Raw genomic sequence first — 23,324 nt, forward strand, 5'->3', positions numbered from 1 at the left:
AAAATATTAGTTTTTTTTTTTTTTTTTTTTTTTTGTCCATGGTGCGATTAGAACCCGCGACCTTCTGTATGGCAAGCGCATTTCGGAAGGACTTCTGAGCCCCACACTATATTTATTCAATCGATAGAGGAGTTTATCTTGTAGATACGAAGTAACATAACACTATCACCGAAACGTGTGATATTTCATAACTATCACACGTTTTAAATTAAAGAGATTGAAAGTGTTATCACACGTACAGAGATTGAAGGTTACATGATAGTAGGATTTCAATATGAAAGATATGCCGTCGATATCGATCGACAGTGTGTACGCACCTTAGGGCGCAATGCACACTAGTGAAACGCGTTTCACGAAACCCGTAGGTACATAAGGTTAACACAGAGCAGTGCTCACTGGAGAAAACGAGTTTCATGAAACTCATTGTGCATTGATATACGAAAGGATGCAATAGTCCTATATACTGGACTCCGCACACAGGAATTTCGTCAGAAAAGACCCCCATTTCAATGTAATGTAGGTAATGATATGGGAAACACGTTTCACGAAACGCATTTCACTAGAATGCATTGCGCCTAAGGTACATGGAAAAAATAAGTTAAACAGAATACTACAGTGGGAAACGTCAACTAAAAATGGTTAAACGCTTGAGGCCTAAATTTTCAACCAATACCTAGATTCGTATAAGCTTAGCCCAACTCTAATGGTGATTGTCCCTACACCTAAGGCTCAGAGTGGGTTATTTGTGTACGAATGCGAATGCCTAGGTTTCTATTTTCTCCGCTTCATTAAATTATGTTTAAGAGTACACAGTAAAATATTATTATTATTATTATTATTATTATTATTATTTAAAAGATGAGTGTTCCACCGCCGTCTTTATTTCGTAGCCATGGAACAACTGCTACATTAGGAAATATGTCAACAAGGACTCGGTAGCTTTGTGAAGTCCCATATCAACAGTGCAGTGATGGTAACTGTATATATTTTACTTCGAAGATTTGTACAAGTATTAAGATTATTCCAAGAAGGATGTAAAGTCATCTCATAAACTGAAACCACTACCTACTGTTGTCCCCAGACCCAATAGTAATGACCATTTGGTCAGAGGAGAGAAAAGCTTACCATTCATCCAGAATGAAAACCTACTGAATGAAGAGAAAACACGAAAAGAAGCAAGAATTACCTACGTAGGCAAAAAAAAAAAAAAAAGATGTGTCAGAAACTCAGAACTCAGAGGAACAAAGTTCACATTACCTTGCAGGCTACTCTGAGCCCTTCTTTCTCATCGTCATTGAGTACAGTGATAAGTCCAGATCTCTTGTAGTCTTGTTCGGACAATGGTATACCATGCTTGTGTATGGCATAGTCTGGGAGACCTATGTGTACAGGCACTTCACGTCGTGGTGTTTGAGGCCATGGTCTCAGGTTTCCTGGAATTCAAAAAGGAGGAATCATTGTTACAGTATTTTAATTTATTTATTTTTAATATTATTGTTTTTATTATTTAATTACGTAATGTTCTAGTTAATTTTTCTTTCTTCCTTATTATTATAAGTTTTATATTTATATTGTGAACTAAATAATTCTTACCTGTGAACTTATGATATGGCCAAGGATCATATCCATTCTTGTCAGAAGTACCACTTCCCTCTGTAATCAAAAACACAAGGAATGGAATTAGACAAAAGAACCAAAGTTCCTGGTGCTTCAAGTTATGGTAGGTACTGTACTTTGTGACTTGTGAAAGGTAGGCAAATTGAATATACCTAGAGAAAAATTATAGCTACATCCTATACAAATTTGTCAGGATTGATCTTTTTCTTCTTCTTCTTTTTTTTTTCCAGCAAAGTACTCGAGTAAGTACCTACCTATTCTATTGATTGGGTGATTTTTATTCCCAAATTCTGAATAGAAAACAATACTTTCTAATTTCTAAAAATCACCTCCAGATAAAGAAGTTAGTTATTCATTGATGATTTACCAGTTATAAGTCAGATACTTACGGGCAATTTTATGCAGTACTTTGTGAGATTTCCAGTTACTCTTGAAACAGTCCTGGAACAAAAATGAAGGGAATTTCAATAAGTAAATCATATTATTTGACTGATTGAGTAAATATTTACAAGGCAACATAAGTTTGACAATATTTTGGAACCAAACATGGACTGTGGTGAAGCACGGGTAACCTGCTAGTCACAGGATATTTGAATCCAATTTCACACAATCATTTAACCAATTGGGTATCTCAACTGCTTGACTTGATGGCCCACGGCTTGTTGGTCCTCTACACACCTCCTTCATTGAAAATATAGGTATAAAATGTGGTTCAAACTCGGACTGTGGTCCCCATTGTCAGCAATCATTAACCATACTTTTTTCAGTTCAATGAAGATATTTTTTCATGTTCAAAAGTGACTTTACCTACATGATATTCTACCACAAATTCCCATGGTATGCAGGTAGGTATCAGATTTCGTTGATGGGAGAGTCGGAAACAAAAAATATTCTAAAAATAAACCTTACTTGTGAGCAGAAGTATGATCCTTGTATACTCAGCTTCACACAGGTAGGACATTGCAATTTCGCTACTTGATTGCACCCTGGGGTCTCACAAACTCGACTTGAAAATTCCATTGAAATGAGCTTTGGACATCAACGGGGAAATCTTCGCAGGAAAGATTTATTTTTTGGTCAATTTAGTGGAAAAAAGGAAAATACCTTCCTCCAAAAAGTCCAAAAACCAAAATCAGCAAAATCTCGAATCCTATTTGAAATTTTTAAAAAATCGTAGGTTATCTAATGCAATGTTGTCAAGTCGGGCAAAGCACTTCACGTCTATGCTCTCATAAAAAGTTAATTTATGCTTCAAACTTTTCTAGGCTTTTTAAAATAATTTTCGTTAGCCCAAAAACCTTTTTTTCGCAAGCTATCTGAAAGTAATAAAATGATTTCATGGGTAAATCATTATCATTATAATTAAAATCTAGAGACAGCTTTAAATTTGGTAAGACCTTATTTCGTGCACATACCTCAGCAGGTGGAGGTTCAACCTGCTTTTCTTCAGAACGTGACTTCACGTGCCTTGGCAACACTGCAATCGTAGCGCCAAAATTTCAAATTTTAAGTCAGTCGTGATTTGACAAGTTTCGGAGAATTGGAGAAAAAAATCAAAAAAAAAATTCACAAGTCAAGTTCACAACTTCACAAGAGTCAAGATCACAAGTCACAGCCACAACTTTTCATTTTATTTCCAAGTGTTAAATCGTCTAAAAATGGCTTTATTGGAAATGTGTGGCATTCAAGATGTTCTCAAGAACAAGACCGAAGACAACTTTCTGTCAGATATGAAATACTTGACAGCCAACTTCGATAACCAAATGCACCTCTCACTACCTCCATTTGCAAACGTAAGTGCTTGTTTTCTTCAAAAGTTGTGGCATGTACGCATGTAGGGTCAGTTGACCGGTTCACACAGAGGGTTATTAAGTCAGGCTTATAAGAAAGTATTAAGCTATTATCCTCTTTGCACCGGAATGTCCTCCTGTGAGGACATTGGCTTGGATATACCTTGCACTGAAGCAGAATTGAGGCAACCGCTGGAAAAAGGGCCTATGACAGGAAAACGTGTTTTGAGAAAAACGGGTTTAAAGTTATTAAAGTTGAATAACTTTTTGCCATGGACTTTTATTTAAATTGAGATTACATTTTTTGGAACTACCTATAAACCCCGGAACAATCTCTTACCTTACCAATTCTAATTTTCAGCCTGCTGAAGACTTGGGACTGTTCAACAAAGATGAATTTGGTCGTCCAATCAACTTCCACTTTGAGCACGGAACTACCTGTCTAGGATTCAAATACAACAATGGAGTGGTTCTGGCTGTAGATTCCAGAGCTACTGGGGGAAACTATATTGGTAAAGTTTTAGTTCTACATCTTTTTCAGTTTTAGATAGCCAAAAGTAATGTTTTCATTGGTCCAATTAAAAATAAAATAGAAGCTTGGAGTGAACTTATCTACACTCACCCACAAAATTCAAAATTACTTGGACATTTCGAAAAATGTCCATAACTTCGCTTCTACCTTTCCAATGTGGATGGTGTTACTAGGGGACATCCCAAATATCTCCTTTTTATCTCCTTTAACCTTATTCTTACAGGTTGGTCATTCGAATGGACTTTTCTTACATCCTGGCGCCCCTTTAAAAACAGTGGCAAAACAATTTCTGAGTGCCTGGGAACCGATGAAACGGCCGTTTTGTGCGGTTTTAAGCATTTCTCTTCCTTTTCCAGGTCTTCTATTGTGAGATTCAGTATCATAGAACCTCTTGAAAACATAATTGATGGTACTTTGAGGGACATTTAACTTCTGGGCAACGTAACGGATATGTTACCCTCACCAATCAAAAACACGGCTTAGGTTACCTTCACAGCATCCAGATTTAAATCAGAACACTTAAAAGGGTCCTCGGACATATTCTCAAGAGATTTATCACAAATGAGCACAATAATCACTCACTAGAGGAAGAAAAACAATATTTTTCAGCATAGCAGAATTCTTACTGAGAGGTCTTGAATGAAGAAAGGCCATAAAAAGAAATCTTAATTAACATTTTGGCCAACAGTATGTTGCTCATATGATTGAAAACCAGATTTGGGATGTCCTCTAGTAATATCATACACATTGGAAAGGTAGAAGCAAAGTTATGGACATTTTTCGAAGTGTCCAAGTAATTTTGTGGGTGAGTGTAATTTAATTTCCATTTCTGCCTGCAGGTTCTGGATCTATGAAGAAAATTGTCGAGATCAATGACTACCTACTGGGAACTTTAGCAGGAGGAGCTGCAGACTGTGTGTATTGGGACCGAGTCCTTGCCAAGCAATGCAGACTTTACGAGTTGAGAAATGGAGAGAGAATTTCTGTAGCAGCTGCATCTAAACTGATGTGCAACATGGCTTACAACTACAAAGGCACAGGTCTTTCCATGGGCATGATGATTGCTGGATGGGACAAGAGGGTAAGTCTGGAGGTTCAGCAGTGAATTCATGCTATAGGAAGTACAGAAAGACCATCTCATTACCCACCAGTGAAAATGAAAGTTTTTTTATTATAATGAAGCACCACATGCTTTTGGTCATTTCTGGGTACTCAGCCTTCTAAGAATAACATAGGAGCTAATGTGTGAAAATGTGAGGTAGCACAATGCCTGGCTAAATGAAGTACTGTACTTCTCATTCTCAGAGAAACAGAGAGATAGAGATTGACTGTTAAATTTATTATATTTCTAAAATATACAATTTCAATCAGAAGACGACATACTAAAATATGACTTTCGAAGTACCCAACATGTGAATTGTTTTTTTCTTCCAGGGACCTCAGCTGTACTACGTCGACAGTGATGGCCAGAGAATCAAGGGCAATGTATTCTCTGTGGGATCTGGTTCTGTGTTTGCATTTGGTGTTCTGGACACCGGCTACCATTGGAACCTTACTGATGAAGAAGCTCACCAATTGGCAAGAAAATCCATCTACCATGCCACCTACAGAGATTTTGCCAGTGGAGGTCTGATCAGAGGTAAGTTGAAAGTCTTTTTTGTTTCATTCACAATAATTGTTAATGTGAGGTATTTTATTTATTTTATTTTTACACAATTTAGCTACATAGGCCATTTGCGGCAAATAAATAAGGTGACCTAGAGTTCTTTTAGGAAGTTGTTCCTCTTTAGGAAACGCATCAGGACAGCAATGGAATCAGGGTCGTTTTTTAGGACATCAGAAAGGGCCGAATTCAGGAAGGAGCTAGGGTGGAAGCGCATCTTTTGGCAGAACAGGAGGATATGTTCTACTGTTAAGGGGACATTGCATTCATCACAAGCTGGTGGATCTTCTCTTCTAGAGAACGAAGATTTTTTCCAAGTCACTAAATAAATTATCTTTTCATATTCATTTTCTTTCACACAGTCCAAAATCAATGAAAGGTAACTAACTAACAAACTGCTTTCATAAGTTTTTTTTTTTCCTCTCTTTTTTGTGGGGTTTTAAATCAGTGTCTGTAGCCCAAAGTGTTTAACAGCCTACAGCCTATGATCACTGGGGCCCAGTTGGTCATCCATGCTCAATTGCTCATAGGTAAATTGGATACTAACTTTAATTATGGAAAATAATAATAATACATTGGTCTTTGTTTTGACTTTTGCAGGTACTTGGGCATCCCATATCAGATGAAGGTTACAATTGTGAATGTTCATCAGAACAGAACACTTCATCTTCAGTCGATATCGGGGAGCACTTTGGATTTTTGCAGCTCCTTCTTTGAGGATAAGGTTAGTAGTAATAACTATACATAGAAAAAACCTGTAAACAGTGGGTAAACCCCCTAAACAGAGGAAAAAAAGTCAGATAGAGAGAGGAGGAGGCAGATGGTTGGTGATAATAGAGATTGCCAAAATAATTAAATTAATTTTATTGTTTGTTGCATTTTTTCTGATATTACATAAATAAATAAATAAATAAATAAAATAAATTAATAAATAATTTACCCGCATACATATTTATTTAGAAAATCTGAAAAGGTAAGAAGGGAGCACTTTGGATTTTTGCAGCTCCTTCTTTGAGGATAAGGTTAGCAGTAATAACTAAACAGAGAAAAAACCTGTAAACAGTGGGAAAACCCCCTAAACAGAGGAAAAAAAGTCAGATAGAGAGAGGAGGAGGCAGATGGTTGGAGATAATAGAGATTGCCAAAATAATTAAATTAATTTTATTGTTATTGTTTGTTGCATTTTTTCTGATATTACATAAATAAATAAATGAATAAAATAAATAAATAATTTGCCTGCGTACATATTTATTTAGAAAATCTGAAAAAGTAAGAATAAATTTAATAGGTATCTATAATAATATTTATACTTGTTCTTTCTCCTTTCTCTTCACAGATTATTCCTCCGTCCGAGAACACTACATTCAATGTGGTATTGTTAGGCCGGGAAGAAGGGGAGATAGAGACCAACCTCTACATTCACACCTCAGAGGGGATCTTCAAATTCAAAGTAAGTTGATGATAATAATAGACGTTTGAGTGGAAGGAAACCACTAGGTGAGGTTACTTAATGCCTGAGGCTTTCTCTACCACCTAACCCTTAGAGCTTGAATATTATGTGGTCTGTTTCTCAAATAAATGAGGATAAAATTCCATGCCTCGCCTGGGATCGATCCCGCGCTTTCCTGTTTACTAGGCGAGCGTCTTGACCACTACGTCACCGATGCAGGTTTCATCTTTAGTTACTTTCATTTGATTTGTTCACATAGTCTGGCTGGGGGACTTTAAATAGGGAGTATACCAGCCTGAATTTCCTTGATAAAGAAATAGCAAAGGTTGAGTGCGAAGGGCATCCACTCGTGAAATTCGTAGCCAAAACCAAATGTCAGTCCAAAGCAATCACCTTAGTTAGGGCTGAGTAAGAGGCTGACAAAAAACGCCGACCCTCTCTCTACATGGGAAAAGGCGAAGAAGAAGATTTGATTTGTTCACTGCTCTATGCACTATGCTCCACTCCGTGCAATAGTCCTAAACTAAAATGGACGCGGCACATCAGGGATCAGGAAGAGACCGCCTTAACATGCTCCACTCCGGTTTTCTCCTAACCTGTCAACTTTCTCCTCCACAGGTGAGAGGTATGATCGTAGAGAACCCGTACCGGGTACGACCCGTTCTGTCCCGTCTACCTCTGAACGCTTCCTTCTCCCCCACCATTTCCATTCACAACCCTTACTCGTCGCCTCTGCAGCTGGTCGAGGTCTATAAGAGTGATGGGGAGATGAGTTTAGAGCTGCCCGGGGGCGGGGATCTGCCTGCGCCCCGCTCCTCATGGGAGATAGCACCGTTCTCGAGCAAGCCGATACTGCGGGTGCGCTATAACGCGGTCGAAACGAAGAACCATACGTCTTATATTAGGTGAGACAATGTGATGTGTTTGTAAGTATCCATTGCTAAAAATAACTTAAGTGAAATAGTATGTATCTACAAAGGATGTCTAAATTAAACAAATTCATTGTTGTTAGGTAGGTACATATTAAAAGTGATGTGTTTGTGGTTTGTGTACCTATTGTTAGGTTAAAGTGAAATGTTTCTTTTCTTCTTTCCTAGAGGTTTGATAGAGAGAACTCTAACTGCTAGGGTCTTATCGTCCCGAAATCAAAGAGAGAAGACAGGATAGAAGAAAGCCAGCCGTTCCGAGAACGAACAATATCCGTTCTGGTTAAAATCCGCCCTGGGGGGAAATCGAACCCGCGGCCTAGCATTTACAAGGCAGACGCGCTACCAACCAAGCTAGCTGACTAGGCTGGCTTACATAGTTTTATTTAACTTGAGATGTCTGTTTGTATGTGTTAAATCTTCTGATTTTTCATTCACTTGATAAAATGGAATAATCTATTTGAAAATTTGGAAGTTTACCACCTAAAACTTTTATTATTACTTTATTTCAAGTGAGTTTTACAAGTGTTGCATTTAAAAGTTTAAAACTTTTATTATAACTTTATTTCATGTGTTCTACATGTGTTGCATCTCCGTTTATTCCAGGTTGAAGGTGAACAACAGCGATGAGGTTCTAGTGGTACCGATCGGTATAGAAGTTAGTCCCCAACCAGGACTTTATCCCGAGGAGGACATTATAGATCTGGGAGTGGGGGGATCTCTAGATCCCAACACCAAAGTGAAGCTGTACTTGAAAAACTCCAACAAGAAAGCCATCAAAATCCTGGTGAGTTCAGAAACTTACTGATTTTCTCTAATCACAATCGAATAAACTACGGGCTAAAAAATTCTCGGAGGGACGGGCCCAGCTTGTTCTCCATGTCTCTCTTCATCTGGTCCTTCCATCTCAGCCTTTGTTGTCCAGAGTCCAGAAACTATACTGTTTTTTTTTTTTTTTTTTTTTTTTTTTTTTCAACATTTTTTTTTTTGGTGAAGCTGTACTTGAAAAACTCCAACAAGAAAGCCATCAAAATCCTGGTGAGTCCAGAAACTATCCCGTTTTCCCTCTCTTGATAGGTAATCAAACAAAGTCTATTACTATTTTATCCTATGTATTAGTTATACCCCAATCAAATTTAGAAGCTCTTGTTTAGACTACTGTGCCAGGATAAAGGGACTTTTAACTCCTATTGGAGCAAACGTCTCTTTCAGGCAGCCCTATTGTGTACCTTATGGCCTAACAAATTCTTCTCCCTCAAGTCTCGGTTCACACAATCTTTCCACCTTTTTCTCGTCCTCTCTCGCCTCTTTATCCTCACTTCCATTCTCTTGACTCTTTATCCTTAGGTACTTCAATTCTCTCGACCCTTTTCCCTTTTATAAATCTAATTTCTTCTTTCTTCATGGGGTGTACAAGCCAGGGTACAATATTCTATTACTGTGGGGTATTGACTTGTATTCTATTCTATTATTGCAGGGTATTGAGAAAATCTCTATGCTTTTCCATGTTATTCTATTCTACTATTTTTACTTTCTATTTTTTCTAATTAAACAAGGTCTTTTGTTTTAAACATTATGTATTCTATTATGTTGTTAAACCCGTAAAATACACTGCTGGGGTAAAGGGACTTTATAGTCTCATTCGAACAGGATAAAAAAGGTACATTCTATTTTTGCAGGGTATTGTACCAGTGCCAACCACAGAGGTCCTGACAGTGGACTTTGACCCCATCAAGGTGCCTCCAGACACAGCTGAACCTTTCCATGTGGCTACTCTTACCTACAACTGTAAGTAAAATGAGAGTATTTAGGTACATTCTGTTCCATTATATGAGGTATTGGGGTATATTTTAATGATATATTCTATTCCATTTTTGCAGGGTATTGTACCAGTGCCAACCACAGAGGTTCTGACAGTGGACTTTGACCCCATCAAGGTGCCTCCAGACACAGCTGAACCTTTCCATGTGGCTACTCTTACCTACAACTGTAAGTAAATACCACTACCAGCACCATTTTAGTAACTACACTATTCAAAACTTACTTAGGCATTGACTTAGAAGAGAGAAGACAGGATAGAAGAAAGCCAGCCGTTCCGAGAACGAACAATATCCGTTCTGGTTAAAATCCGCCCTGGGGGGAAATCGAAAAGAGAGAAGACAGGATAGAAGAAAGCCAGCCGTTCCGAGAACGAACAATATCCGTTCTGGTTAAAATCCGCCCTGGGGGGAAATCGAACCCGCGGCCTAGCATTTACAAGGCAGACGCGCTACCAACCAGACGCTAGTTTTATTTAACTTGATGTGTCTGTTTGTATGTGTTAAATCTTCTGATTTTTCATTCACTTGATAAAATGGAATAACCTATTAAAAAATTTGGAAGTTTACCACCTAAAACTTTTATTATTACTTTATTTAATGGGAAGTATTGTGTCTCTTCTCGCCCATCTGATGAGAGGCATGCTACGGGATGGGCATGCTACGACACAGGCCACATGCGTCTAACTTCTCTTCTGAACAAGAATGAATGGGTAATTTAGGTGTGCCCAATTCTCAGCCGCATCAGACGAACTTCATCTAAATATGAAGTATGAAAACCATAATCATAGAGAAAATATTATTATAATTACCTATAGTTTGAAAGTTGGTCACTACCTAGTAATCTACTGAAAGTTTCTAATTTCCTTTCTCATTACAGTCATTACCCATTATGAACTCTCAACTTCGGTATTTGTTAGTTAAAAAAAAAATCTTTCATACTCATAGATTTATGTGATCAAAGATGTATTTCCAACAGTTGAAGATCCACTTAATATGTTGAGAATTCTACTCCTTGTGTTCAGTCCAAATCCAACTGTGGTACTTTGAATGGCATCATTCCAAGTAGATAGTTCTCTATGAAATTGATACTCCGAAATCAGGCTAGCATTTTTTCTTTCTAATTTTAATTCTTGAACACTGTTGTCAACAAAATCGGCCAGTCGTTGTTCTGTAGTATTTTCATCACAGGTTTTGTTTTGTGCATCATCTGAAGTATTAGATGCAAATTTGGAATAATCATATATCATTCTAGAAGGACTACGCTTATCTTTGTCAGGAGAATGAAAGAGATCAAAGAACAACTGCAACTCGTCCTTTATAAATTCGATAACGTAGACAGTTGCAAAGACATTAAACAGAACACAACAGCAAATGGTATAAAGCACACAGACTACGACTGCTATGATGATTGTAATTATTAGGACTAGTTCGTCATCCATTTCGACCATTTCTTCTTTCGGTTACCCCTACTGTATGTCAGGCTCAGGTCAGCCTGCTTCTGAAGTTGACACTGAATGATTTTACGAAGAATTTGGAATGTTGGAATTTTGAAAATTAACAAATTCCAAAATTTAAACCTCTGGCTAGTCATTTGTTTTTTTCATGTACCTATCTACCTACTAGTCTTGCCAGAGGCAACAGCCAAGGTCCCATCAGGTATTATGCCAGTCGCCTTTTTTTCATTGTAGTTCTAGGTCAGCGCCTCATTTGTCCTAATTAGACCAAAAGCAAGTACTCTCTTTGGTAGTTTACTGGGCTTAGGTGTACGGACAACAGCCCCTAAAGATGGGGGAAGCTTATACAAAATATCTAGTTTACTATGAGTCTCATTATAATAATACTCGCACTTCGTGCTCAAGAGGGGGGCGGGCTTCGCCCCCCTCCACCCCCCGGGGGCTTCGCGTGTTCGCTACGTGGAGTTGCGTATACGGTCGCGCTGCGCGCTCCCGGGGCTTCGCGGGGTTGTGCATAGGGTCGCGCTGCGCGCTCCCGGGGGCTTCGCGGGGTTGTGAATGGGGTCGCGCTACGCGCTCCCTTGTTTACGATCGCGCTGCGCGCTCCCGGGGCTTCGCGGAGTGTGCATGAAGTCTCCCGGGGCTTCGCCCCTGAGACCAAATATCGTCCCCGAGTTTTATCTCGAGAAATGAAAACTAAAAGCGAGAGAAGATATTAATCGCAGGAAAAGTTTTGCTGGCCTCAAAACTTGTTCCCCGTGTATTTCTTATGGGGAAGGGGAACTAAAAAACGTCAATATCTCGGGAACGGTTTGGAATTTCGGGGGTTTTCGATTTTTCCCAGTATGTACAAAAAATAAGGAATAAAAAAAAAAAAAAGATGTAAAAAAGTAGGTAGATGTTTATTTATTTTTAAACTGAACACATTATTGGTGTAAAAGGGCAAGAAATGCAAAAGAAAATCGAAAATAAAAGCTATCCACTAGGCAATCAATTTATTTATTTTTTATAAATTGATTATCTATTAGTGGATAGCTTTTATTTAAAACCATTTACCCCCAAACCATTTACCCCAAAATGGCCCATGAGCTCATAGGCCCCTTTTCCAGCGGTTGCCTCAATTTCAGTTTTAAAGTTGTATGTGCCTGGGTGTGTCCTCGCACGAGGACTTCCTGCACATTCTACTATCAAACCAAAATTTACCTTTGGCATATAGGTACTACTACCAAGTGTTTGTCCTCGAGCAAGGACATCCCGGCACACACAACTACAAATGCTGAAAACAGCTTTGTGGGAAAGAGGTTATAATTTCATGTTGAAATAGATGTTGACTTCAACACAAGCACAGATAGGTATCTACCTACATGATAAGCATCACCATCATGACAATGGTAACATTGAAGTCAGTAGGTCTGATATAATTCTGTCATGTCATTCATTTGATGTGAATCTTCATTTATCTGTCAATCCATAAGCTAAAACTGCTGTAACATGGACCCAACATGGACTTTGCCTTTTTTTGGATCCCAATAGATTTTGGACTTGATAGGGCCTTTAGGGGGTCCTAAGGCACCGAGCGAATATTTCTACAGTTCACTGAAACACTGGTGCTTACCATTACAAATGTCTCCGTTGGCCAAAGGTCTCAGATCGGGAATACCATGACAGATAACCTCATTGACTGAAGTACAGCAGGACCGAGGGAACTCGTAGTAGTTCAGAGGAGAAGGATAACACTCCCTCTCTACACATGCCTGGGGGGGAGAAAGGGATCAAACACTTATTATTGTTGTTACATAGAGGTTTGATAGAGGGAACTGTTAACAATGGAGATTTTACTGTCCCAAAATCAACGAGAGAATGAGGACAGTAGGATAAAGCGAGCCATTCCAAGAACAAACCTTAGAAATGTGATGGTGATAAAGTTCACCCCAGTGGGAATTGAACGGTGGGGATTTCAAGACAGGTACTCTACTCTACCTTCAAAACTACCTGGGCTAGCTAAAAAGAAATCATGATTTAGATTTTTTTTTTTTTAGATTTTAGTTGGCTGATTTAAAACAGTCAGTTCTCAAGTTAGATGGTTACCTCGTGAACAATCCGATCTATCTCATCTGTGGTGACTCCAACATCTATAACTCGTGCAGCCTCATCCAGAACTTCACGACCCAACTGAAATAGAAACAAAAATATGTCAACAAGGACTCGGTAACTTTGTGAAGTCCCATATCAACAGTGCAGTGATGGTAACTGTATATACTTTACTTCGAAGATTTGTACAAGTATTAAGATTATTTCAAGAAGGATGTAAAGTCATCTCATAAACTGAAACCACTACCTACTGTTGTCCCCAGACCCAATGGGAAATGATCAGAGGAGAGAAAAGCTTACCATTCATCCAGAATGAAAACCTAAGAATTACGTAGGCAAAAAAAAAAAAAAAAAAAAAAAATGTGTCAGAAACAGGAAATTTGAGTGAGTGAGTGAGTGAGTGAGTGAGCCAGTCAGTCAGTCAGTTACACAAGCGGCTGTATATATTTAGGATAAAAAACTCTTCTTTTTGAAGTTCAAGTAATCAAAGTTGTATTTCGCATTGTTGACGTTCCATTTAGTATGGTGAGAAATCTACTGGTAGTGTTAAACCCAACTGTGGTTCTTCGAGTGAAATCATTCCAAGTTGATAGTTCTCCGTCAAATCGATATTCCATTATCAAGCTAGCGTTTCCTCTTTCTGATTTTACATTTTGTACACTAGTGTTCACACAATCAACAGGTTGTTGTCCTGTACCGCTGATGTTCCAGGTGTGTGTGTCAGATTGGTCACTCGTGTTTTTATGTTTAGAGTAATATTCTATTTTATATGGCCACGGCCTTCCATCTTCGCTGTGGAGATAGTGATAAGTTGGGTCGTTGAAGACGTTTATAGTGGTGGGCTCGTGGAACAAATCAATGGGATGCTTTCTCAGGAATTCGCTAATCACACCGTATAAGTACATGATTAGAAAGTAACAGAGAACGCAGCAGCAAATGGTGAAGACGTTTATAGTGGTGTGCTCGGGGAACAAATCCAAATCAATGGGATGCTTTCTCAGGAATTCGCTAATTACACCGTATAAGTACATGATTAGAAAGTAACAGAGAACGCAGCAGCAAATGGTGACACACACACAAACAACACATCCGCCTATGCCGATACCAATGAAAATCGGCAGGTTATCTTCATCAAGGTCTGCCATTTTTCACGTTGACTATTGTCACACTAGTAGGCTTTTACTTTGGAGATGGTGAGAATTTCATTCGTCTTCTGTATTGTATGTCAGACCACTGGGCTTTGCCTTCGGTGATGGCAGCTTTCTACTTACTGTAGTTTTCTACTGTATGACAGCTTTCTATTGTAGGTTACACCACTACTTGAAAATTTCGTGTCACTGTCGCTACTGGAGGTGATACCACTGTTTTTCCTTTGAAAATTTTGATTTTTCTTGGTAAATGTTTGATGCAAATTGATGTATAAGAATGACAAGGGGCTATGCCTGATTTATGGATGATGTTGTTCTAAAATATAACATCTGGCTAATTTCATGTATTTAGATATAGAAGATTCCAGTAGGTACCTACGTTTTTTCCCCAACTTGTAATTCCAAAAATTTGTTTTTGTATCTAAATATCTTTGAACTGTTAGTCGTCCATTTTTATTAAATCTGGAAAACACGTTCAACAACATAAAATATAAGGAAAGTTGGCTTCTTTTACAGTTCTTCTATTAGTAATGCTCAAAGTTTTGAATTTTGAGAATGAGTATACCATTCAGTAAAACTTGGTCTGTGGCGTATTATATCTCAGGACATCAGAAAGGGCCGAATTCAGGAAGGAGCTAGGGCGGAAGCGCATCTTTTGGCAGAACAGGAGGATATGTTCTACTGTTAAGGGGACATTGCATTCATCACAAGCTGGTGGATCTTCTCTTCTCCTATAAGGAAAGTTGGCTTCTTTTAAGTTCTTCTATTAGTAATGCTCAAAGTTTTGAATTTTGAGAATGAGTATACCATTCAGTAAAACTTGGTCTGTGGCGTATTATATCTCTTATTACCGCTTTTAAACTTTCTTGACTAGGCGGGGTGGAGCTCTACCGCGTTCTTTATTTATTGTTTGTTATTTTGTGTATATGTTGCCGGCAATGAAAGTGTGAAATGGGAATAATTTCACAAATTGTCTGGTCAGTTTAGGCATTCTATAAAATACCTAGGTATTCTATAGAATGCTGAATTAGATAGTTTGCCGGTAACACATATAAATGGAACTTGGTTAATGTTGATTTTTCTCTTTGTTTGTTCCCAGTGTACCGCATCACTCAGGATGGTTGGGTTCATTTGTCCACGGAAGATTGTAAAGACATTCACTACGAGTTTGAAGAGAAGAAGCAGCAAGCCCGCATGGCATCTTGAAAACCCTATTGATGAGGAGATTTTCTACTTTCTTATTCAAAACATTTCTTTCTTAATATAACCTCTTTATTAATATAAATTCTTTTGTATACAAGCTTACAAACGAGGTAGGACTTTGCTGTTAAAGCTCCTTCAATTCAAATAAATTTCTTAAATAAGAAGAAGACCATGAATCATCTTTTTACCCTCGAGTTTACAGTCTCTTGTTGACTTGACAGTAAGTTTGACCATTTTTGTACGTCTTTGTATGGGTCCATCTGTGATTGAGCAGAAGACAAAATACATTAATTTCATATCTATGCTACAATGGAGGAGTTGCAATGGGGAAAATATTATTAATAAAAGGTCGATTCCTACGTAAAAAGTTGTGAAAAATCCGAATCTGAAGTCAAAACTCCGAAAAAGTAACTTTAAAAGGTCGAAAATTCAATTTTTAATTGCCGTTCTAATGAAAAAGTCCAAATATGAGGTCAAAACTCCGAAAAAGTAACTTTAAAAGGTCGAAAATTCAATTTTTAATTGCCGTTCTAATGAAAAAGTTCACGGAACTTTAAAAGGTCGAAAATTCAATTTTTAATTGCCGTTCTAATGAAAAAGTTCAAAGAGTTGTGACGTCAGATTTCATAACTTTCAAAGGTCGAAAATTCAATTTTTAATTGCCGTTCTAATGAAAAAGTTCAAAGAGTTGTGACGTCAGATTTCACGTCCAAACGCGCAGAAACGCTTGCGCACAAACAAACGAAGCGGGAGTCATAAATTATGACGTCATCGCCTACGGGAGCGTATGCCGTGACATCAAACTTTACGATTTACCGGTATTTTTTAAATCGATTTATCTCGAAATACTAGAAGTCGTAGAAAAAAAAGAAAAATTGCGTAGGTCCTTATTTTTCCTGCTCTATGACTTTGAAGCATCACCCAAGTAAGCGCAACTGATCTATTAGACCCATAAACAAAAAGCCCACTCTGAGGAATAGGTGTAAAGGGCAACTGCTCTAAGGGATAGGTTAAGCTTGTACGAATCTACAACCTCCTTTGAAGTAGGAACAAGATTAATTATTAAACAACCCTATAATAGGCAACCCAGAATTTGAAATAAAAATGTCAATAAAGTGAATAAAGTCTCTATTACTCGATTCTATTATGTCACAAAATAGTCTGGTCTGTTATTTCATTGTACCTACTCTTCAATCTTGATCCCAATACCGTGTTCCTAGAACGAGCCGTTCTAGGCTTTCGTTCTTTCATAGGTAGAAAGCTAATAAAGGAAAGGTCGCTGTTGCATAGAAAGCTGATGAGGATTAGCATTTCAGATTTCGGAATTTGTACTCCACGCGTAGATTGGTCATTTAACGGTGCGACGTTTTTTCTGCACGTGGAGTAAGCCGCGTTCTAACTTATCGTTCGGGAAAAAATCGTGTCGTGGGTAGTGGGAACACTCAAAAATTATATTGTCTACAGGACATCCGAGGAAATCGGATGAAACACACAGATGGGAACGGGCTCTAAAAAATGGGAGGTACGGAATTGTTCGCAGATACGTCCTACCTATTTGATATTCATTTTTTATAGTTCTCCATACTGAGTTTATCCCGAAACAAACAGCATGCTGTCACTAGTGCTTTCGTTCTTTCATAGGTAGAAAGCTAATAAAGGAAAGGTCGCTGTTGCATAGAAAGCTGATGAGGATTAGCATTTCAGATTTCGGCGAAATGGAATAGTAGGTACCTACCTATCACGGGTTAGCTCATGTGAAGTTGAACCTGAACGCAGAGTTATGCTCATTATGCTCGCACATACCTTTTTGAACAAAGAGTTCGATTTGCTTTGAATGAAGAACAAGCATGTGCGTGGGGGGCTCGTGTGTTGACAAGAAATAAAAATCGATTTTCAGATTGGCTTTTGAAATATTTTTTTCGTGTTTTCTCCATTCTCCTTTCCTTTTCCTCACTCCAGCTATTCCAGCATCAAGAAATAGGAATAGTATCACGGGTTAGCTCATGTGAAGTTGAACCTGAACGCACAGTTATGCTCATTATGCTCGCACATACCTTTTTGAACAAAGAGTTCGATTTGCTTTGAATGAAGATCAAGCATGTGCGTGGGGGGCTCGTGTGTTGACAAGAAATAAAAATCGATTTTCAGATTTCAGATTGGCTTTTGAAATATTTTTTTCGTGTTTTCTCCATTCTCCTTTCCTTTTCCTCACTCCAGCTATTCCAGCATCAAGAAATTTGAAGATATTAAAGTGTGAACTTGTGAACATAAAATTCCACTTGAGTTGAAGTTTTGGAGATTATCGTGTTGCAAGATAGAAGAGATCGTGAAAACTACACAGCTAAGCTCCTTGTTTGAAATATTTTTTTCGTGTTTTCTCCATTCTCCTTTCCTTTTCCTCACTCCAGCTATTCCAGCATCAAGAAATTTGAAGATATTAGTGAACTTGTGAACATAAAATTCCACTTGAGTTGAAGTTTTGGAGATTATCGTGTTGCAAGATAGAAGAGATCGTGAAAACTACACAGATGTTGCTGATTCTAAAGTGAAAGATCCCAGTGGTGTAGCTTTCTTCTTGTTTTCTTTTTAGTTATAAGTTTTTTTTTTTTTATCAATATGATTTTTCGTTTTCCTCTTCTCTTTTCCTTCATCCTGCTCGAAGTGGCTGTCAAAATGCAGATGTCTCAGCATCAATATGATTTTTCGTTTTCCTCTTCTCTTTTCCTTCATCCTGCTCGAAGTGGCTGTCAAAATGCAGATGTCTCAGCATAAACCTGCAGACGGTAAGTAGCCATCAACCTTTTGTCCGTAACGCTAAGGACTCAGTAAAGTGAGTGGGATTTGCTTACAACTCTGTTGCTCTGTGCAAAAGCTATGGACCATGATGGGGGGGTATCTATGTCATTGATTAATTTCTCTTAAACACCATGGATTCTTGATATGAAAGCCCTGGGTTCTTTATTCACACAGAGTCACCTTGGTACAGACTGAAGCACAATATTAAGGGACTTGGAGGTACCTATTCTTCTAACTTCTACGGCTCAAGATGATCCAAAGTTTCATCTATTAAAAAGGTTGTTCATCACAAAGATATTTGCATGCTACACATAGGTATCTTGCAAGTGTTCACATCTGAAGGTTTAGGTACCACAATCCAGAGAGGAAAGACTGAAGTAGGTACTACTTGCAGTCTGTTGTTTCAGTAAGTGGTGAATTGACGATAACCTTTTTTTGTTTCTTTTCATTTCAGCTGGCACAAAGATATTTGCATGCTACACATAGGTATCTTGCAAGTGTTCATATCTGAAGGTTTAGGTACCACACTCCAAAGAGGAAAGACTGAAGTAGGTACTACGGTACTTGTGCAGAAGTCACATCCGTGGAATATTGCTACCGTGACCCTGGTTATTATAGGGTTAGGTTAAACGCAAGAAGGAGTTTTCACTATTAAAGCAGTGATTAGGGTTAGGTTAAATACGAAAAGGAGCTTTCGTTTCCACGGACGTGACTTCTGCATAATTACCGGTACTACTTACTTGCAGTCTGTTGTTTCAGTAAGTGGTGAATTGACGATAACCTTTTTTTGTTTCTTTTCATTTCAGCTGGCTCATACATTGAAAAAGAAGATCTTGTTTATCTGCTGAGCAATATTCCTGTGTCTCTGCATGAAGTTTGTGGAAACAAAGTAAGATATTGATGCTCTAATATACAGGTTCATATTTGTTGACCTCTAAGCATGTCCAGAGATTATTCTCAGTCTCTGAGCCATACAGAGGATCATACGGGCCCTCTAATATTGGCTGTAAAATAATAGACGTTTGAGTGGAAGGAAACCACTAGGTGAGGTCACTTAATGCCTGAGGCTTTCTCTGATAATAATAGACGTTTGAGTGGAAGGAAACCACTAGGTGAGGTCACTTAATGCCTGAGGCTTTCTCTGATAATAATAGACGTTTGAGTGGAAGGAAACCACTAGGTGAGGTCACTTAATGCCTGAGGCTTTCTCTGATAATAATAGACGTTTGAGTGGAAGGAAACCACTAGGTGAGGTCACTTAATGCCTGAGGCTTTCTCTGATAATAATAGACGTTTGAGTGGAAGGAAACCACTAGGTGAGGTCACTTAATGCCTGAGGCTTTCTCTGATAATAATAGACGTTTGAGTGGAAGGAAACCACTAGGTGAGGTCACTTAATGCCTGAGGCTTTCTCTGATAATAATAGACGTTTGAGTGGAAGGAAACCACTAGGTGAGGTCACTTAATGCCTGAGGCTTTCTCTGATAATAATAGACGTTTGAGTGGAAGGAAACCACTAGGTGAGGTCACTTAATGCCTGAGGCTTTCTCTGATAATAATAGACGTTTGAGTGGAAGGAAACCACTAGGTGAGGTCACTTAATGCCTGAGGCTTTCTCTGATAATAATAGACGTTTGAGTGGAAGGAAACCACTAGGTGAGGTCACTTAATGCCTGAGGCTTTCTCTGATAATAATAGACGTTTGAGTGGAAGGAAACCACTAGGTGAGGTCACTTAATGCCTGAGGCTTTCTCTGATAATAATAGACGTTTGAGTGGAAGGAAACCACTAGGTGAGGTCACTTAATGCCTGAGGCTTTCTCTGATAATAATAGACGTTTGAGTGGAAGGAAACCACTAGGTGAGGTCACTTAATGCCTGAGGCTTTCTCTGATAATAATAGACGTTTGAGTGGAAGGAAACCACTAGGTGAGGTCACTTAATGCCTGAGGCTTTCTCTGATAATAATAGACGTTTGAGTGGAAGGAAACCACTAGGTGAGGTCACTTAATGCCTGAGGCTTTCTCTGATAATAATAGACGTTTGAGTGGAAGGAAACCACTAGGTGAGGTCACCTAATGCCTGAGGCTTTCTCTGATAATAATAGACGTTTGAGTGGAAGGAAACCACTAGGTGAGGTCACCTAATGCCTGAGGCTTTCTCTGATAATAATAGACGTTTGAGTGGAAGGAAACCACTAGGTGAGGTCACCTAATGCCTGAGGCTTTCTCTGATAATAATAGACGTTTGAGTGGAAGGAAACCACTAGGTGAGGTCACCTAATGCCTGAGGCTTTCTCTGATAATAATAGACGTTTGAGTGGAAGGAAACCACTAGGTGAGGTCACTTAATGCCTGAGGCTTTCTCTACCACCTAACCCTTGGAGCTTCAATATTATGTGGTCTATTTCTCAAATAAATGTCAAAATTCCATGCCTCGCCTGGGATCGAACCCGCACTTTCCTGTTTACTAGGCGAGCGTCTTGACCACTACGTCACCGATGCAGGTTTCATCTTTAGTTACTTTCATTTGATTTGTTCACATAGTCTGGCTGGGGGACTTTAAATAGGGAGTATACCAGCCTGAATTTCCTTGATAAAGAAATAGCAAAGGTTGAGTGCGAAGGGCATCCACTCGTGAAATTCGTAGCCAAAACCAAATGTCAGTCCAAAGCAATCACCTTAGTTAGGGCTGAGTAAGAGGCTGACAAAAAACGCCGACCCTCTCTCTACATGGGAAAAGGCGAAGAAGAAGATTTGATTTGTTCACTGCTCTATGCACTATGCTCCACTCCGTGCAATAGTCCTAAACTAAAATGGACGCGGCACATCAGGGATCAGGAAGAGACCGCCTTAACATGCTCCACTCCGGTTTTCTCCTAACCTGTCAACTTTCTCCTCCACAGGTGAGAGGTATGATCGTAGAGAACCCGTACCGGGTACGACCCGTTCTGTCCCGTCTACCTCTGAACGCTTCCTTCTCCCCCACCATTTCCATTCACAACCCTTACTCGTCGCCTCTGCAGCTGGTCGAGGTCTATAAGAGTGATGGGGAGATGAGTTTAGAGCTGCCCGGGGGCGGGGATCTGCCTGCGCCCCGCTCCTCATGGGAGATAGCACCGTTCTCGAGCAAGCCGATACTGCGGGTGCGCTATAACGCGGTCGAAACGAAGAACCATACGTCTTATATTAGGTGAGACAATGTGATGTGTTTGTAAGTATCCATTGCTAAAAATAACTTAAGTGAAATAGTATGTATCTACAAAGGATGTCTAAATTAAACAAATTCATTGTTGTTAGGTAGGTACATATTAAAAGTGATGTGTTTGTGGTTTGTGTACCTATTGTTAGGTTAAAGTGAAATGTTTCTTTTCTTCTTTCCTAGAGGTTTGATAGAGAGAACTCTAACTGCTAGGGTCCTCACCACATGGGGTACCAACCTCACCAACATAGCTCTCGAGTTCCTGGGCACTGAACGGGGTAATGCGAGCTCCTTCCTGTCCAAATTCCACACCTTCTACAACCTCACCAAATCGGTATGTAATCTTTCGTATTATTTTCATTACTATCAGGCTGCCCTTGCTTCGGCACGGACAATTGAGCTTTTTTTTTGTTTTAGTAGGTATTTTTTTTTTGTATTTTTTTCCATCCATTAAACTCATAAAATACACTAGACCTTGTCTAGACTGCTGGGGGTAAAGGGACTTTTTAGTCTCATTCGAGCAGGATAAAAAACAAGGAATATTTTTCTATCAAATTTTAGCTTTCTAGGTGGTAGCGTTCTGGAGAGTGATCAACTGATCAGTTTGTGAATGAGTCAAGTGGTAGAGAAAATAGGAAGCCAGGCTGCAGTTGGTTACTAACTTACATTCTTTGTTTGATTTACAGGAATGACAAGACAGTTCTGGAGACGGTTCTACTGAGCGGGATTGGTGCTCTGGTTCAGTTTGACTTCGCCAATAGGAAGCCAGGCTGCAGTTGGTTACTAACTTACATTCTTTGTTTGATTTACAGGAATGACAAGACAGTTCTGGAGACGGTTCTACTGAGCGGGATTGGTGCTCTGGTTCAGTTTGACTTCGCCAATAGGAAGCCAGGCTCATCCACTCCCATCACCTTCTCCTATGAGAGGAAACATGTGGATGAGTGTGAAAACTATAGGAGCATACGTAAGTGAATAAGATCTAGTATTTCATTACTATCCATTAGCCAGCCTAGTTAGCTTAGTTGGTAGTGCGTCTGCCTTGTAAGCGCTAGGCCGCGGGTTCGATTCCCGCCCGCGGTGGATTTTATCCTGATGGGATAATGTTCGTTCTCGGAACGGCTGGCTTTCTCCTATCCTGTCTTCCTTCTCTCATCGATTTCGGGACGATGAGACCATAGCAGTTACAGTCCCCTCTGTCAAACCTCTTAAAAAAAAAAAAATACTATCCTTCTATTTTTTAACTTGTATGTATGGGTCAAATTTTGCAAGTAACTTACTTAGCCGGCCGATTCTAGGCACCTAAATTCTTGCCCTGCACCAAGGTACAGCAACAACATCGTGGAAAAGTATTGAGATACAAGTGGGAGAATGACTTAATGGCCGAGTTCCGGACATTTGAAAATAACAACAACAACTAAGTCGATTGACTTGATACGTGGTATTCCTGAGTATTTTGGATGACAGTAGGATAGTATATCAAAATATTTGGATGATAAGGAAGCAATTTTTTTTTTTACTTTACGTACAGTACAAACGACAAACTTGGTTAGTTTATGCGCCAACCTCTAAATACCGCCATCGTGGTTGGCTGCCTCTCTTGAGTTTCCCCCCCCCCCTAACACCCCCGGGAT

The 23,324-nt window shown here is 39.1% G+C and overlaps 4 protein-coding genes across 5 annotated transcripts in view; 2 read left to right on the plus strand and 2 right to left on the minus strand.

The window, feature by feature from the left end:
* LOC103507971 (methionine aminopeptidase 1) overlaps nucleotides 1–2,767 on the minus strand; it is a gene marked incomplete in the record, with an annotated part of 6,169 nt that extends 3,402 nt beyond the window's left edge. Inside the window, 4 exon segments of the mRNA XM_008472490.3 lie at nucleotides 1,258–1,433; nucleotides 1,594–1,653; nucleotides 2,007–2,058; nucleotides 2,527–2,767. Coding sequence (XP_008470712.1) covers nucleotides 1,258–1,433; nucleotides 1,594–1,653; nucleotides 2,007–2,058; nucleotides 2,527–2,637 — 399 coding nt within the window.
* Nucleotides 2,768–3,148: 381 nt separating this feature from the next.
* On the plus strand, nucleotides 3,149–16,059 carry LOC103507970 (proteasome subunit beta type-5). Its single transcript, XM_008472489.3, has 5 exons — nucleotides 3,149–3,410; nucleotides 3,769–3,919; nucleotides 4,779–5,020; nucleotides 5,374–5,578; nucleotides 15,591–16,059. The coding sequence occupies exons 1-5, from the start codon at nucleotides 3,276–3,278 to the stop codon at nucleotides 15,695–15,697; spliced, it is 840 nt and encodes a 279-aa protein (XP_008470711.1). The 5' UTR covers nucleotides 3,149–3,275; the 3' UTR covers nucleotides 15,698–16,059.
* LOC103507969 lies at nucleotides 13,761–14,799 on the minus strand. Of its 2 annotated transcripts, none has more exons than XM_026822694.1 (2): nucleotides 14,373–14,799; nucleotides 13,761–14,246 (listed from the first exon to the last, which is right to left on the minus strand). In XM_026822694.1, exons 1-2 carry the CDS (start codon nucleotides 14,486–14,488, stop codon nucleotides 13,820–13,822), a joined length of 543 nt encoding a protein of 180 aa, XP_026678495.1. In that variant the 5' UTR covers nucleotides 14,489–14,799; the 3' UTR covers nucleotides 13,761–13,819. The 2 variants fall into 2 exon arrangements, with proteins under 2 accessions (XP_026678495.1, XP_008470710.1); XM_008472488.2 differs by having other exon boundaries at nucleotides 13,761–14,161; nucleotides 14,282–14,799.
* A 3,371-nt stretch (nucleotides 16,060–19,430) lies between the features above and the next one.
* The window catches only part of LOC113466913 (transmembrane protein 131-like), a 12,465-nt gene continuing 8,571 nt past the window's right edge, over nucleotides 19,431–23,324 (plus strand). The window contains exons 1-3 of the mRNA XM_026822699.1: nucleotides 19,431–19,496; nucleotides 21,395–21,681; nucleotides 21,904–22,024. Of these exons, the coding sequence (XP_026678500.1) occupies nucleotides 19,431–19,496; nucleotides 21,395–21,681; nucleotides 21,904–22,024 (474 nt within the window). The remainder of the gene's footprint in view (nucleotides 19,497–21,394; nucleotides 21,682–21,903; nucleotides 22,025–23,324) is intronic.

This window comes from Diaphorina citri, unplaced genomic scaffold (genome assembly GCF_000475195.1).
Source record: "Diaphorina citri unplaced genomic scaffold, Diaci psyllid genome assembly version 1.1 scaffold356, whole genome shotgun sequence".
NCBI lineage: Eukaryota > Metazoa > Arthropoda > Insecta > Hemiptera > Psyllidae > Diaphorina > Diaphorina citri.